This window comes from Molothrus aeneus, chromosome 5 (assembly GCF_037042795.1).
Source record: "Molothrus aeneus isolate 106 chromosome 5, BPBGC_Maene_1.0, whole genome shotgun sequence".
NCBI lineage: Eukaryota > Metazoa > Chordata > Aves > Passeriformes > Icteridae > Molothrus > Molothrus aeneus.
Genome location: NC_089650.1, coordinates 36,585,415 through 36,602,961, shown reverse-complemented (window position 1 = coordinate 36,602,961; position 17,547 = coordinate 36,585,415). Strand labels below are relative to the sequence as shown.

Genomic DNA, 17,547 nt, shown 5'->3' with positions numbered 1-17,547 from the left:
CTGTGACTGCTGTTCATTTCAGTGCCAGATGTTGATTATTACAAGGTTGCATTTGCTTGTTTTTTTAACTTTCTCTGTGAACATATTGCATTAGAATTCCAATTTTATCAAATCACTTCCATCTAAGGCCTGCCAGCTCTACTGCTATCCTGATTTACTCATCTTTTATGAAAACTTTAGCAATTTAAGTGAGTTGCACAGATAACTCATTGATATACAAATTTCAAGGTATTTTGCAATATATATATTTGTTTTACCAATACTGCTTTTGGAGGGAAAACAAAAACAACTATTTGAAGTTGAATGCTTTGGACTGAGGTTATTAGGTCAACAGTAAATTTTAAAAACTATTTGAGAGATTTTGTGATGGCATTTTAAAATTATAGCTTAAGGTTACACTGCTTCACACAGTTCTGTTTGGCTCCTTTGATGCTGAAGATCTACAGCTGACTTATGTGTAAGATATATTTTTAAAAACATTAGCCATGATTTAAAGTAACAAGAGACACTATTCAGATGAGGGGAGAAACCCGTCCTTTGGGAGGAAGTGAGTTAGGTTCAGTAGTTTTGTTGAACCTGAACCAAGAAAGAAACCATTAGTAACTCAATCTTTGTAAGAAGACATGAGGAAGATCCTAGCTCCTGCCTACCTGGAGATTTTAGCAGTGGCTTGTACATTCAAGATGTTGAATATTACAGAGGAAGACTCTAAAAGAACCAGCTTGTATTAATCAGTATTTTAGACCACAGTGAAAGCACAAAGGAAGCAGCTAGGGCAAGAGCAGTATTGTGATAGAGTTATTAATTGCTAAAGAGAGTAGGCCCCATGCTTTTATTGCTCAAGAGACATCAGGGGCACTCTTGTTCTGAAAAATTCAGATGTCAAATGAAATTGTAGACGCTAAGTTTCAGATCTCCCTTAACAGTAATTTTAAACAAATATAACCTCCTCCCACTAACAAGGAAATAAATCTGGATTGCATATGCTGTTTCATGGTAAGTTGTTTGGATGCTCAGAGTGCTGTAAAGGAAGAAAACAAATACCACCTTTATTCATGGCTTTCACTTTTTTTTTATTTCCCAAGTGAGAAACATAAAGGAAAAAACAGATGGCAATTGTCTCATAAAAGCTGCTATTAGAAGTTCAGTGGTTTTGAAAAATTCCCTTCCCACACTGTTCTGGCTGCACAGTATTTGCCTGCTGCAATAGCCCAATTTTGCTGATAGAGACAGGTAGTATTAGAGAGAAGCTCTATCTTTACTTTTTCTTCCAAAATTAAGTTTCATTTTGTCTTTGTGTTGTTCCCTTTAACCCCTGCCTAGCTACCACTCTAATGCTTTTTTGGTGTGGTCTGTTGAAAAGCAGTTCTGTGTTGTCCTTCTTGTATCTGATGGTGCTGGAAAGGAATGGCCATTTTTTTCCCATTGGAATACATATCTAATGTAAAGCTGATTGCTGGTGAACAAGGATGTTTCAGTGCCTGATTCTGTTTCTAGCTACATTTAGATAAATTACATGAACCTCCACAGAAAGAAGTGTTACCTCACAGTAAAATAATTGTGAGTAAGAATATTCATTATTCATTCATCATCATGGAGATATTAAGAAAAATAGCCCAGGATGTTCTGTGCTAGCCAAAAAAAAAGCCCTATATCTGTACAGGCATCCTACATAATAGCAACATGTCACTTTGTAGTTCTACATTAAATTTTTATGTGAGAAGTTACAGCTGTGGATGCCTATGTCTTTCAGATTCTGTTTCAATAAACCTTTGAGAAAGAAAAAAGTGAAAGCCCTTCAGCTTTACAGCAGTTTCAAAGCAGAAGCTTTATTACCTTTTTTTTAACCCTAATACACTTTATGTTTTTACACAGACATGGTTTCTCAGTGAAGATAAATGATGAGACTGTACCTTAAAAAGCCTTTGGGTTTTCATTAATCCACATTAGGTTAAAAGGGAATCAGAATTCTAAAAATACAGCACATCAGAGAAACAAGGTATTTTTCAGGTCAAGGTCCTCTTTTACATCTGGTGCCATTTCGTAGTTCTAACATCTTCCATCTCCCCCTACTTCTCCATCTGTAAATAACTCACTGAAGTAAATGCTTGGAATAATTACAGCAAAGAATGATAAAATGCAGGTTGGATTTAATCTCCTAGGGATCTAAAATGAAAAACAACCATGGACATCACAGTTACTGAGAAACTGGAACTCTCCAGTCGGCAGGTGTATGAGATGGGAATTATGTCAGAGTATACATGCTTTGGGATTGCAGTTGTGCTGTTCAAAAAAATGTCAAAAGGAGTATTAGTTAAGGAGAGGGGAAAAAATAGCCTAGCGGGGCTGACTTTCAAAAACAACCTGCCATTTTGCTTCTGCAAATAATTATAGAGGCACAATTCTAACAGTTAGATGTCTAAGTGCTTGCATCCATCTACTAGGAAGTTGGAGATCTAACCACAGTAAAATGTGTGCAAACTTGCAAAACTGGAGGGAGGTTTGAGATGCTTCTAAAACTGATCGATCAATCAATCAGCAGGTAGACAACTTTCCAAAAGTTTATGAGAACAAAATGTCTTTCTTTTTTTTGCATGAGGTCAGAATTGCCCCAAGAAAGAATCCTGGAGTAGCCCACAAAATAAGGGTCTTTGGAGCTTCCTGGATTAATGTTAAAGAAACAATCTACTCCTGCTGGGGTTTCATATTTGTATCAGGAACGCAAAATGGGGGCTGGACTATGGGCACACTATTTGTGTTTGCTGCCTTCCTCTGGCACTATAGCTACTTTAGCATCTCAGTTTGACTGTTCAGTTTGTCAGCTCTCTGGGACACACTGCTGTGTGCTTGCAGCTGTGTTGTCCTGGTACCCACCTTGTGCCAGCTGCCTGTATAGGTGCCCACCGTGACTAGCTCATTAGAAATACAGACTCAATCAGGTACCTGGAATAGGAGGTCTGAAGTGAGAAGGAAGATGGCCTCTTCTGAATGATTTTAACCCCTCTGCCCAGAGTGGCAAAAGCAGCATCCAGCATTGGTTACCAGACTCAATGTTTCTGTTCCTCCCTTGTCCTGTGTTGCTGCCCAGGGCAAGAAAGCATTCTTTGACAAAGAAGCAAAAACCACTGTCTCCTCTTTTCCAGAATAAGGAAAGCATTATAAAACACAAAAGATTCAGTTTTGGTGAGAGCATGTAGAGTGAATTTTAGAAATGCTACACAGCTTTTACAAAATATTTGGGAACTGTCCTCAAAAGAGAAAGAATAGGACATGACTCTATGTGTGACTCCCAGCAGCGTAAGATTCTCTCTGTTACTCATGCAGGATGGAGCGGAAAAGATCTGTCAGTAATGTTCAGTTTACACATGCTTTTCACTTAAATACTTGACAGAAGAAAGTTTCATTGCTTTATTAAGCGTATTTTAGATCTAAGAAATGATAATTTCTTTATATATGAAAAACTACTCATGGCTTGTGGCTTGCTTATTAACTTACCAGAAACTGGCCCTTAGGACATAGTGGCCTGACTGCCATGCAAAAGAATTGTTGGAGTGAACACAAACACGACAGACTCCTATTTTAAATCCTGTTTATATTGCCAGTGTGGTGCAAACTGTCTGTGACTCTAAGAATGAATCATTTAAAATGTCTGTAACGCAATAGAAATTGCTGGCAATTGCTGTGTCATACTACCCCTCAAACTAAACTTTGCATTCAAGGATAAATGTATTCACGAATCTTAGTTGCTGGTTCACACACACAAAAGTATGAATATTATTTGAAGTTGTTCATTCATCTGGTAAACTCCTCCCACCCTCATCTTCACTCTTGCAATTACCCTTTGCCCCTTTCCTCCAGAGGCTATTTCTTCCTAGCTGGTATGTTTAACCATCCTTAAAAAGGATGGCCTGGCTCCTGCTGCCCGTCACATATGGGCTAGACTTGACAGAGGACCATCATCCAAGGAGGGTTGAGTCTTGGAACCAGGATTTGCAAAGGGTCTCCACCAGTGCTCAGCCTCTGCTGTGATAAGGGTTACTGTTTCTCTCAGCTTAGCAGAAGCACAAGAGATCCAAAATGGTCATCTTCACCCCTATCCCTACAGGAGCATGCCCATAACAAGTAGCCAGGTAGCCTTCAAAGGTGAGCTGAAGATTTAATGGACAGCTTAGAGCAGCCTAAAATGTAAAGGTAGCTAACCATTTTGCAGCCTTACAGCAGGAAGGAGGCAGGAGTGCAGGAGTGGAGGGGCTGCAGCCAGGGAGACAGGTGAAGTGGCCTGGGGCCACTGCTGGGCCATTTACTTCTTGTATAGACAGAAGCTTTAAGGCTGGCTTTCTACACCACTGGGAGGTGCCTGATGTGCAGGCAAGCAGGCTACTGCTGCTACAGCTTGTTCCTGGCAGCTTTTGAAGCAGACAAAATGGTGCAAGAAGGCTTAGCAAGCTATCAGATGGGTTTTCCACTCTACCTCAGGAGAGGAAATGAGACTGCAAAAGGGGATTGATTTTCTGGTCAGTCTGGCTCATCAACTTAATGAGCAATTCACTCATCTTCCTCTCAAGGTCAGCAAAATGACAGTGTGTGTCACTGTGCCCTTCAGGACATTGTCTGTTCCAAGGTTTGCTCAGTTTTCAGTTAACCCTCACAGAGTTAGTGGCTGGTCCTGGGAGTGCTGGTGCCTGGCCTGCCATGTAACTCGAGAAGAGACAGTTTGGCAGGGAGTTAAAAATACACACTGTGGAGATCTGTTTCCTAGTCCCTCTCTTGGGGACCATATGTGGCAGCGGTGGAGCCTTTGGAACATGTGTCACATGTAGCATGAACTGACAGTCTAATCTGAAGTCACTCCAGTTGGGTACAAAGACCACTTTAGGAGAAGCTTGCCTGTTTATATAGGTTTCAGATGACTTCATTTTTAGAAGTGTATGGAGTGCATCCAAAGCAAATAATTTTTCTCCGGTGAATGGGAAGACCAAAAGGAGAAGTCCAGAGAAAGAAGGATGGATGGTCTTTCTTAATGTCAAAGCTGACATAAACACATCTCCTCCAAACTCTTCTCGCAGGATAATTTTCTCAGCAAGACAAAGATTGCTTCAACCTCTGTGTTGCAGTCTTTGAAGCTTCCCCCTCATTGATATAATGAAGGAGGCATGGTTTTCTTTGAGAATTTCTGCAGCCCTGAAGTTTGCCTTCTATAAAGGCTTTCACATGATCAGATGGTTGTTCCAAAGAGCTCTCTCTTTGAAATTCCTCTGCCATCACACAAGGGCAAACTGCAATGTCTTCTTTGCAAAATTATTAAATTAACAAACAAACAAACAAACAAATAAGGCTTCATTAAAAATATTCTGACTAGCTCAATTTTCATTAGACAGAGGCCCAGCTAAGAAGATGACAAATGGTGTTGGAAAGGAGCCACCAATTAGGAAACATCAATTTTTCTGTCAACAGGATAACCCCTTTTACAAAACTTGTCATGTGTTTACTCCTTTTCTGTTTGTGAAGGTAGTTGTTTGACAGCAACATTTTGCATGAGGGGAAGGATTTATAAATTGTTTTTTTACAGTTAGCATTGCTGCATTGTTTTGAGTTCCTGTTTTGTGGGATATTTTCCCTGTTCAGGGTGCTTGCTCCTCAGTCTGCCTGCTGTCTGTAGCTCTTCCATTTGTAATCATTGGAGAGAGGGCAATGACTCTTCTTGTTTCTGTAGGAAGTTCTGGGGTGGAAACAATTGTGGTGGTAGGAGGCACCTTGTGAGCATAGGACTTACGACTTGCAATGCCTTCAGGTAGCTTAGAAATGCTACTGTATGTGTATTCTGAAAAGGAAGAAAAACACATTTCTGAGCATTTCTTTGTTTAAAAAAATATCCTTGTTATGCTTACATCCTAATAAATCTTCTTCCATATTTAATAATCTAGGATACAACTGAAGACATATGGATCTTTTTCCAGTTTACACATTTTCTCTACCCACATTTGGAAAAGTTGATAGTTTCCACTCTCCTTTTACTTACTTATAGAAAATGTTACTCACTTGTCTTATGGAAAGCTGTATACACCCTTCATTCATCTGCATGCAGTGATTCACAGCTACTGCTGTGTTTCTTAATAGCTTATTGCAAGTCATTTTATGAAATCATCAGTAGCAAATGCTCAACAAATATTAGGACAAGAAACTAGGAAATTCTTTATTCTTGGGCATATGGGTAATACAGGGAGAGAGTAAGAGCTGCCTGTGCATGTTATATTTGGCAAGAGACTGAATGAGAAGGAAAGATAGCTGGTGAGATTTCAGATGGGCACTGGTAGATGCTGACATGACCTTAAAGCCTGTCAGTTGCTCATGTGGGAAACCTTGCTTCAGGAAATGGAACCTTATGATGGCTTTTGAGGAGTGCTGAGAAGTTACTATGTAATGGGTATCTTCTGGGTCACCACTGCTTTATTGTTTACCTGTGTTGTGGAGAGGGGGAGATTTTGTGCGGAATAGTTAAAGAGTAGAAGGCCACTATTTTGGTAAGTGGCCATTACTGGTAGGTCAGGTACACATATCATCATCTGGTGTCAGGTCATGCAGCTCAGTGCTCAGCTATCAGCTGCTTTGAACATGTACATTAGTGAGTGCAGTTGTTTTATCCTGGATGCAGACCACATGCAGATCCTCCACTAGTGTCTAACACAGGCATAGTTATGGTTTCACCTGTCCATGTCTGATCTGAAGCACTCATTACTGTTTTGACACGAGACACAATAATAATCATCTCACTACCTCTAATGTGTGATGGTTCAGTGCCTGAACACATCCTTTTGGGTTTGCCTTGGGGAAGGCAAAGGTTAAGGCATGTTTTGGGGCTCTAAACTGCAATTTCCCAATTAATTTTTTAAGTATCTTTATATTGCAAAAGCAAAAGCATTTCTCTTCCATAAAGCCTTGCTGTTTATATTCAGGGTGGAATTTGTGGGGTTTTTTAAACTCGTGGTTAAAGCTGAATTGCCTTACCTGGGACCTTTGTCCCCAAGCTAAACTGCTATCACTGCTTGTGGTGGAGTGCAGGAATCCCTGTGGAGATGGAGGCTGGGCAGGTAGGGGAAGCTTAGTCGTTTCCTGTAAACAACTGTACTTGGGGGGGGAGGTTTTCCAAAGTACCTAAGTGATTTAGGATAAAAAATCTCCATTTCATTATTTCCATGCTCTGGAGCCAGATAAACATTTTTCAAAGTGTGATTCTGTCCTGCTTTTTGCAATGCTATCTGCCAAAAAGACACCCTCTTTTTTTACCTATCTTGTTCCTCTTTTCCAGGTTGGCCTTCCTTTTATGATGTGATCAGTCCTGATGCAATTGCTTTCAACGATGATTTCTCCTATGGGATGCATCGGATTGAGATATCCTGCAGTCAGGTTAGCTTATAGCATACTCAGACCATTCCAATGGCAAAGGCTGCAAAAACCATTACAGTGTGATGTACTTTCCTTGAGATTTGCAAAACTTTCAGTTCTATTAAATAGTAATAATTGTGAGAGAGCACAGTGGGTCGTAGGCATAAAAGCTGGGTGGAATGAGCTGAAGGCACAAAGGGATCGTTGGAATGCACATTGCATGTCTCACGTGAGATTTAACAGAGCAGATGTAAATGGTTGGACTCTGTGCTGAGTGTACAAAAATAGTCTTCCTGAAGAGGGTCCCTTCAAAGGAGCTCCTGAGCCTGAGCCTGTCCGACTGACTCCACATGTGAGCAGTTGAGAGAAGTTGAAAGCAGTGGAGCGACTGTCTGTGTGCTGATTCCATCACTCTACATTACTGTGCATCCATGCTAACTTGCTCCCAACACTCATTCCCAGCACAGTTCTAATGGCTGCCTCAAATAATCCCATCTGCCATAATAATGAAGTCAGTAGCCATTCAAAACATGCCCAAATTTTCCGTTAATCTGTCTTGTTCTACTTTCTCTCATCCTTTGTGCTGTCCTCCTTTCTGTGAAGGGAATGGCATAGTCATTACCTAGCAAAGGGAGAAGCTGCTGCATTGGTGTTCAGCAGCTGTAGCCAGCAGCTTGCAGTCCTCTAGCTCCACATTCTCAAACTCCTCCTGAGAGAAGGAGCAGCTTTATTTGGGCAGTGATAATTTGCTCTTCTTCCAGCATTGTTGTGGGGGTAAGGGATTTTATCCCTGACAATATGCATTCTTACTAGTCAGTCAGACCTCATTATATAAGGCTCAGAGTGAGTGAAGAAACTTCTCAAGAGTATCCATTAACTTCAGTCTGCATAGAGCATTTGGCCCAATATGTTAATGACCAAATTAGGGTGTCTGCTAGTTTGTCAGTTTGTCAGTTTGTATACTATGAAATTCTGAAGTTTTTACATGGATGATATGCTGTAGAAGATCCATTCAACACTTTGTGGGAATATCCACTTCCCTAAACCCTCATGGCTACCTTCACTAGCAAGGTAGCCATGAGACAGCAGATTGGGAAGCTCATGCTTCAGCAGTGGTTACTGGCATAATCAAAAATGCAGTCCAGTCTCTTTAGCTCTGCTTAGTAGGCCTGAACAGTGCTAAAATCTGCTTATAGCCAACTTGCTGAGCCTGTATCTGCTGACACACTTCAGGAGATGGCCAGAGCTCCTGGAGAAGCCCAAGGAAGCCTGTGGTCAGCCAAGGAATCTGGGAATGTCATTTACCTGTTACCAAACAAAGTAGTGTTAAAAGACCTGAGACCAGCAATATTAGCAGCAATCACATGCAGACACCATAAAATCAAAGCAAAACTAAAATCTGAATTTGAAGAAAAATATATGACCAAGGTCATATTTGCTGTATAATCCAATAGCAACTTCCTACCTGCTATTCCAGCTTCCTGGGGCAATAACTCCATAGATGATCAAATCACACAGGAAAATAGCTTGAGGGGTGGTGAGCATCTTTGCAGCCAGTGCTCAGCACAGCTAATACTGCTCCATTGTGTATCTGCCCCTGGACTGTGAATCACAAATGCAGCTGCAAAAATAAAAAAATGCAGTTTTACTGGAACAAAGCAGTGGGGTTGATATGACAGACCTTGGTAGAACCAAAGGCAAATACTATCTCCCACACCCAAAACCTTATTAATCCTTTGCAGATGAAAAAGTAGTTGATTTTTCTTTGAAAGTTCTTCCCACCTGTCTGAGAGAATAAAAGAAATATTTTTTAATGTTCTTCACTATAGAAAGCAAACACAGGGGGAAAATCACTGTAATATTAATCAAATACATCCATGGGATTATCCTAGAAATAACTTTCACTGTTTTTGGAACACACCCTGGGTGTATTTAAATGGTCAGTGATTAGTGATAGGTAGAAGTTAATACAAATGCAGTTGAGGAATACTGTAAAACTGGTTGCATCTCTTTTTTTAACTGGTTGCATCTCTTTTTTTTTCCTCTGTCCTGTTCAAGCATCCCTTTCCCTGTGGTCTCCCTACCTACTATTTTTCCTGTGCAAATCAATAAAATTCCGTAGTCACAAGAGTAGTGTTTGCACAGCAATAGCTTGGACTCTCCACTGCAGCAGCTGACTGCAAGCTGCTTTCCATGCCTCCCAGCAGTATATTGGAACCAGGAGGCTTGGGAGATCCAAGCATACTGACAGTTAGCTGTGACCCCCCCCCTTTCCTGCTCCCAAGCACATACTCGGAATGCTTTAACCATTTCACTGTCCCAGTTCATTCTGCCCAATGTATTTATGTGCAAGGCTGCAACAGATAATTATTTCTTTTCCAGAGGCTCTGCAAGCATGTACATATGTCCTAGAAAAATGATCAGCACCTATTATGTGTGGGGAGGACAGTAAAGTCAATTCATCCTTGTACTCTCAGCTGAGTGCCAGGTTTCTTATACTGTGATACAAAGGACTGAAATACATTTCTGTTTAGGGCAGATGAGTTATAGAGTCCTCTATACAGAGAATCACCACATAAATTTTTGGTGAGGGGTAATCTCAAAAGGTAACAAATTTTGCAGTAATTCAATCCTGGAGTGATTCTGCCATCACAAAAAGGTGTAATGAGACTGCCTTGGACTCTCATACAGCTTCTCAGGTTTTGTGAGGAAAACCTTTTTGATAGATTGTCTTTGTAGTCTGTGTGTGAATATATTACTTCTATAGACCATTTCTCTCCGCAGTTTCTCTTGTTCTGTTTCTGTCCAGTAGAGAGGGAGTGATTTATCTTTTGTTAAATGTTAGTCTGGAAAAGATCTGTTTAACACTTCCAGCCAGGAGGTTTTGAAGCACTCTTAGTTGAGATCAGATGATTTAATTAGGATGCTGAGCATTTAGAAAAACACTCTCCCTGGGACACTTAATTCTTTTTCCCCCCAAAGGTATGCTTATAGTCAGGTGAAATGCTTCATTGTTAGATGCCCCACGTTCAGAAACAGCTCAGGTTTTTTGCACATGCTAACATAAAAAAGGCCTTCAATGTAAAGGAAAATGATAAAAAGGATAAGCAGTGGAAAATGGAGGAAAGGATGGCAAGACAGCAGTCTTTCAGGAAGAAAACTTGAAGCTTAGTTTTCTCTAAGTCCCATTCAACTTCCTTTTACTTACTTCCCTTGTTTTATCTTCCTCCCTTAAAAAGCTAAGCAATTGCTGCTTAACCCAGTCATGCATGCCATTTTCCATTGCCTGTGGGAGTGTGTTCTGCTGATACCACAGGCTGGAAGCCCTTGGTTGTTATTGGGATCCTTGCTGGACTGCCATGGCTGTCTCAGTGACACTTGTTCAGATGCAGGGAGTCTGCTGTGGCATGTGGGATGTATTTGCATGGGTGCAACCAACAGGTGGGAGCACTGAAGCTTCACATGTCTACCTGCCCTGCTCCTGAAGGCAGTGAAGATTATTGTTTCAGCTGTCATTAAATGAGCAGAGTTTCTGTCCCACCTAGCTGGTGTGAGAGCCTCCCCCAGCCTTTCAGTCTACTGAGAAAGTTTAACCTGGAGGCGAAACTACGTGCTTCTACAGACTTTTCCTGCTACTTTGGTGAATTAAAGGCCATAACAGCAGGAGAACATTAGCAACACATTAACTGCAGGGTAGAGATTTGCCATCACTAATTCATTCAGAGTTTGGAATAGTCACTATTGCCTCTATGTATTTGGAATACTATGAATTAATTAAATGTTAAGAATAATTTGCAGTCTTTAATTTTCGCTGTCTGACTGTGAGCCCATGAGCAGGTCTGTGATCTCAATTACATCATTCCACCTCTCACTGAGATCTGCTATTGACTTGACAGGCCAAGGCTCTTTGGTAAAGCAGCATGACTTTCCTGCTCAAGATAAATATTTCTCCAGTGCAAGGTTTTAGTTTTTTGTTTCTCATGGCAGGTTGTAAAAATGAACTTGTGGAATTCAAGTGACTAATTACAAGAAGTTCTTATCCAGATAAATTGTCAGCCATAATGTGCAGTGATAGTAATGTTAATTTTTGAATAAGGATCAGCAGGGTTACCTTCCTCAAAATACTGTATTTGTAAAGCAGTCCTTGTAAAGCAAAGGACTGCTACCTTTCTTACTGACAAGATCAGTAGTGCTCACCCTGAATAGCTCTGCAAGTATTTGGGTCTGATTCATACAGAGCAAAAGGGGCAGCAGACCATTTGTATTTTCTTATTCCTTACAAAAAGCAAAATTCAGTATCATTTATAATTACTCCCAGACAGAGATTATTAGTTAAAAAACATTTACATATCTGCACTACAGGTCTTTTTCAGTCACCTGTCCCTGTCTTGTATGTACCAGAGAAATTATTATGAGATGAGTGGGTTGGGCTCCATCCTCTCCAGGGTCAAGAAGTACACCCAGAAGGACCTTGATGCTCAGAAGAGTGCCAGACTATAGAAAGGGTAAAAAAAAAAGAAATGTGAGAGTACACTCCAAAGAATATCTTTAGTGCTTTAGGTCCTTGCCAGGATCACCAAAGGGTTTAATTTTTTTTTACCAAGGGGTGTAGCAGATGGTTTCAGGCTGAGGAAAGGCCAGAGCTGAGGCTGTCCCATTCTTACACAGATATCCTTACAGCAGTAAGTGAAGCATGGGCAGTGCTGTCCTCACCACCATGTTTTTAGCTGTGCTCCTGCCATGAAATCATTATCGAAACACCTCAGAGATGGTGGTCCAACCAAGCGTATGTGACAGGAAACACCCTGGAAATTTGGGCTTGGAGTCTTTGGCGCCTGTGGTATCTCAGAAGATCATCTTCCTGGATCACTCCTGCAAATAAATGTAGATTGTAAATCCCACTTGAAAGGGAGATGTAGGCACCAGTGGCTTTCTTGGAAGCAGCTGCCAGTCATTGCTTAACAGCGCAGCGATGACACCAAGCGAGCGGCACACAGACACACTGATACTCTATTGTGTTTTGTTTCAGTGTGGGGCTCACCTGGGGCACATTTTTGATGATGGACCTCGCCCAACTGGCAAACGGTACTGCACAAACTCTGCTTCATTATCTTTCAAGCCAGCAGACAAGAACAACGCTGGAGAAGGCAGCGTTAATGCCAGTCCTGCCCCAACAGGCAAAGCTGAGCTGTAGGATGAAGCAAAGCCTGCAGAAAACTGCGTTGATCCCACACAGCTTACAAGGAATGTTTTCTAGTTTTCAAGTTGCCTGCTCTCTTATATCCTAAGAATGTTCAAATGTATGAAAGCATTTTGCACCATCATTCTTCTTCCTCACCTTTTCAGAACTGAGGCCTTTCCTGCCAGTGCATTTACTGTATAATTGGATTGAAAAATATATTGACTGAGTCCACAGGTTTTCTTTTTTCTTCTTTTCTTTGAGATTGCTTTGGGGAATCTTTAAATTGAGAGGCTTTGACATCATTAGTTATTAGTTTCTTCTTAATACTGTGTTACTCTAGGTTTACACACTATTCCTTTTTGCGTGGGAAATGGGACTTGTGTTTATCTCCAGTCTATAGAAAACTTCTGGGCATAAGAAAATCCTGAATTCCTAGCACATCTTTGCTTTGTTCTGACTTGTGAGGCATGCAGCCTTTGGTCATATGTATCCAACCATCTCCCAGCATCAGCCAGCCGCACCTTGCAAAAACTTGTAGTTATGGCTGTTCCTTCCCAACTGAAAGAGATGGATGAGATGTTAAAAGCATCCTTTGGCTAATTTACTGCCAAAATTTCAAGGGTGTGGTTGAGAGGATGTAAACATTGTCTCAGCATCTGTGTTTCCCCTTTGTTTGGTAATTTAAATCAAGGTTTTAACTAGTAAGGCTCACTTTTGCAGGCTACTAATGAGGCTTTGTCTGTTTGTGAGGCCTATTCAACAAGTGTAATGCAAATCTGAATTAAAGTTGAAATCTGCAGGGGGTAATTATATGGGCAAGTGCAGAGATAAACTTGCAAAGTGAAGTAGATGAAGGATGACACTAGGCTCTTTATCTTGTTGGTTGCTACAAGGATTCAGAAACATGACAGTTTCTGCTAGAGAGAAGTTTAGGAATGAATGCAGTAGAAAGAGGGAGACCCTCCTGACGTATCCAGTTTTAAAGATTAGCTGGTCTGGATGCATACTGCATACAATATCCAGTCTTTAATTTGTGCAATGGCAATGTAGTGGCATGAGTGACAGTGTTGGTGTAAGAAATTAATTCGAAAAAAGTCTGTCACAATTCCAGAAATTTTCATGTAGCAAAATTCACTGTCCCATGAGATGTTGTTCACAGCTGCTTTTCGATTTTTTTGAATAACACTTAGAATCATGCATAATACTGTTCTTTAAGCTATAATACACAGTATTTGCTGCCACTTTGCCTTTAAACACTGAGAGACTTAATGAACACGGTATTTACTTCTACTAGCAAACTTTGTGACTAACATGTTTGGATCCAATTTTATTTTTAGTAGGAACAGAGCAAGCACTGATTTTTATGGAAGCAGGATTGAGGTTTTTATGTCAGTGATAATAAACATGTTATCTGAAGTTCAAACACCCTTCAGTTAAAATATAGCTACTGTGAAAGCATATGGAATGGTCATAATTGCCTTTTTTTTAAAGCAACATTAGAAAGACATGAAAAAATATTAAAAAGGCAGCATCTATAAAAATGTGGTACATAAATGTGGTTTAATTCCAGATTGCTGTTTGATTTAAGTATTATCAAATTTCAGTATATTCCTGCCTTATGTTAAAGAAATATATTACTTAAGCTTCAAAATACAGTAATGTATGCTGTCCTACAGGAGATTTATTTTTGCAGGATATGGAATGCCATGAAATGAATCAATATGGTGAGGTGTATGTGATCTCTGGGAGTTAGATCATTTAATATAGGAAATGCATTGTTCTTGTGCACAAGCTATACCACAGTGCAGTGCAAGGTAAGATACATTTCCTTTTATTGCTCTTAGAAGATGCTAGTAAGGGCTAGTATTTAACCCTCCAAATTTGGTTCAGTCTGGTGATGATCATGACAGAGGAAACGTGGGAGCTGAGCACAATGTACAGAATAATAGACTATTTCTGTATGTTTAAATTTTGCACTCTCTAGATGCTTATAAAAACTGAATGCAAACTGTGTAGAAATAGCAAACTATATTTTCTAATATCTCTATTTTAAATATGATGTTTAAATAAGATACCTTAAAATCATGTAAGTCACATGTTATTTATATATACTATATATATATATATATATAAAATTGCACATGTTTTTTATATATATATACATACACACACCTATATTATTTGAGTATAATTTTAGCCTTCTGTACCTTTATAATAACTAAAACCTTTCCATAAGAGGGTTCAATACTTTTAAGAAATCAAATATACATTTTTCAAATCAAATTTGTTTTCATATATTTGCGTACACAAATATAAAATAAATTTCTTTATAAATAATTCTGTTTTGCTTCCTTATTTATCTGGTTTTATGTCACGTTTCTGCGTCCTTCACTGCAGGGTGTCTTAGGGAACTGCTTTTACTTTGCTTTCTCCTAATTTACTGTGAATATTACACATAGAGTACCTTATCTCCAGCAGGTTTCTGGCAGGGATACAGCACTGCAGGGTACCAGGTATCCTTGCACCTACCAGCTTTCAAGAGACTATCACAAACAACCCAGGCCTCAGCAGAGCAAGGAAATGTATAGAGAAAGGCTCAACTTTAACTCAGCAGAAGTTTTAGCCTCTTCCAAAAGATTCAGTGTGGGATGTGGTAAGTTGCAGGCAAGCATGTCATAGGAGCCCTGCAGTGCCCAGGCTCCATCTGCAGTGGGGAAATGTAGCTGGCAAGTTGCTTTCTGCCAAATTTTCATCTCCAAGGTTTGGAGTACTACTGCACAGGCAGCAGGTTATTGCCACTTGGTAAATCAGCCCTGCAGTGGGTTTTAAAAGAAAGCTATAAGGGAGGGGTAGGAGTTGCAGGCTGTGTTTAAGCTAGCTTCCATGTGTATGTTTGTGGGAACCAGAGAGTTACACTGAAATTAAATCCCTTGCTAATTGTTCTCAAACATTGCCAGTGTCTAGATGACACACTGCACACCTGTTTACAAGTTTAGTATGACCTCTCTTAGTCCAGAAATTAATCCCTTCGGACTCTGTGTCCCACCCATCCACTGTACTTCCCTCTCAAAACTGTAGTAGTTTGACATGTCTTAAATGAGGTACTAACTTGTACCCACTAAAAGGAGGGGCAGAGCTGGATGCCCTGTGCTGGCTTTGCCCTGTGCTCCCAGCACAACCTGGCCAGTCTGTCAGCACCCAGAGGTGCTGTGCTGAGGCACATCTTCAGAGGCATTCATGCTTTTGCTGGTGCTGCCCTGGCAGCAGACATGGGGCATGGCTCTGTGCTCCAGTCTAGCTCAAGGCCGGCTGCGTCTTGCAGTGCATGGCATGCAGTTTTTCTTAACACACATGTGTGCACCACCACTTCAAAAACAGAGAAATTTCTAGTAAGAGATACTCTCCTAGCTGTTCCTGGTGTTCCCCAGGGTGCCCCAGCCACAGAGTGGGAGAAGCAGTGGTGGCAGGATCAGCTACATAAGGCCAGTTAACCATCTGCTTTGAAATTCTTTTGTTGCTGTAGCTTTATGCCTTCCACATATAAAAGGCACTTGAATTGTAGGCCTTTTTCACAAGCTCTATCAGGTCTCATTCACTAAAACAAAACCCCAGTGTGTCTATATGAAGTACTCAAAACTGAGGCCCTACCACAGTGACTACTAGCACAAAAATAAGACAGCATCATAAGTCAGGGTTTCTGTTGGGGTGGCAGCAAAGAATACATTGTCACAAACATGATGCCAAGTGTGGATGTGAATGTTGGTATTTAATTGTACTGAATGGTTCAGTCTTATTTCAGTTGACCTTGTTTTGTAGTCCATTTACCCAATCAAATTTGTGTTAGATATTCTCTGACAGAATTTGGGATACGTGTTCATTTTTTCTTACTGTTCATTCTGTTACAAAATGTCTGTGCTAATGTCACTGCATAGCCAGCAGTCCTCTTGTCCTTTACCCATGGTCTGGGAGGGAACGGGAAATAAGGATGAAAACAAAACAGATGTATGCACTTTCTGCATTGCAATAAATGATTTTATAAATATACCCAGTTTTTTATAGAATGAATGGCAGAGTATTCAATGGCACCAGAAGCAAATTTGTCAGCTTCCAAGTTCAGTATGACAAAATGTTGCTTAGCATTCTGGGGAACTGGACTAACACTTCTTGTTTTATTGACTATTAAAATGAGGCCACCTACAGGTCCCAAAATAAACCTGCAAAAATGTCTAATCCTGCATATGTGAAGACCTGCATTCCAGTGTGGCTTGCTCCCACTTTGTTGTAAAGAGAAGTCATGCACCACAGGGCCTGACTGGGCTTTTCAGATCAAAGCCATGACAGCAACCAACAGCTGTCTTCCTTTTACAGTCACTTAAAAACCCACAAAGGTGAGGTAATACTTGCAAACATGCCCCAGTGAAATCACTGGAATAGCCAAACCCCAAGCAGTGTAGGCAGGTGACACTCTGAAATCCCTATACACAGGCTACCAGTATAGCATTAAGTGCACTAAACAAAAAGGTGTCCATTATGTCCACATATTTTTGGGATCAGGACCCACTTGAGCAGCCTAAATTAAGCAGGAAAACTACAGAAGTCTTCCCAAAGACCTCCTAGGACTTGTAGCCAGTCTGCTTGGACATTTTGCTTAGCCAATATAGCCATCAGAAACGAGAAACAGTTCCAGAAATGAAAAGACAACAGGCTTCCATTTTCAAAGTCCTGTTTTACTTTTGTTAGACAGCTTGCAAACAGTTAAGACATTTCACTCTGCGGATATCTAAGCCAGTGCATGCTCAATTTTTGCTCTTTGTAGTTTTCCAGACAATGGTACATTATTATTTTCTTTTCACTGTGAAATAAAAACTGTCTAAACAGTTGCTTCATGTTTGCTTAGACCTTGTAATTCTCACTTCTTGTATGCCCAAGTGAAAGGAGTATCTGTTCCTCAAAATACAAACAATTGCTTGTTGGCAATATAA

General features: G+C 40.4%; 1 protein-coding gene across 1 annotated transcript in view; it reads left to right on the top strand.

Moving 5' to 3' along the window:
- MSRB3 (methionine sulfoxide reductase B3) overlaps positions 1 to 14,709 on the top strand; it is an 82,272-nt gene extending 67,563 nt beyond the window's left edge. The window contains exons 6-7 of the mRNA XM_066550047.1: positions 7,307 to 7,404; positions 12,413 to 14,709. Coding sequence (XP_066406144.1) covers positions 7,307 to 7,404; positions 12,413 to 12,577 — 263 coding nt within the window. The 3' untranslated portion in view covers positions 12,578 to 14,709. The remainder of the gene's footprint in view (positions 1 to 7,306; positions 7,405 to 12,412) is intronic.
- The last annotated feature ends 2,838 nt before the right edge of the window (positions 14,710 to 17,547 follow it).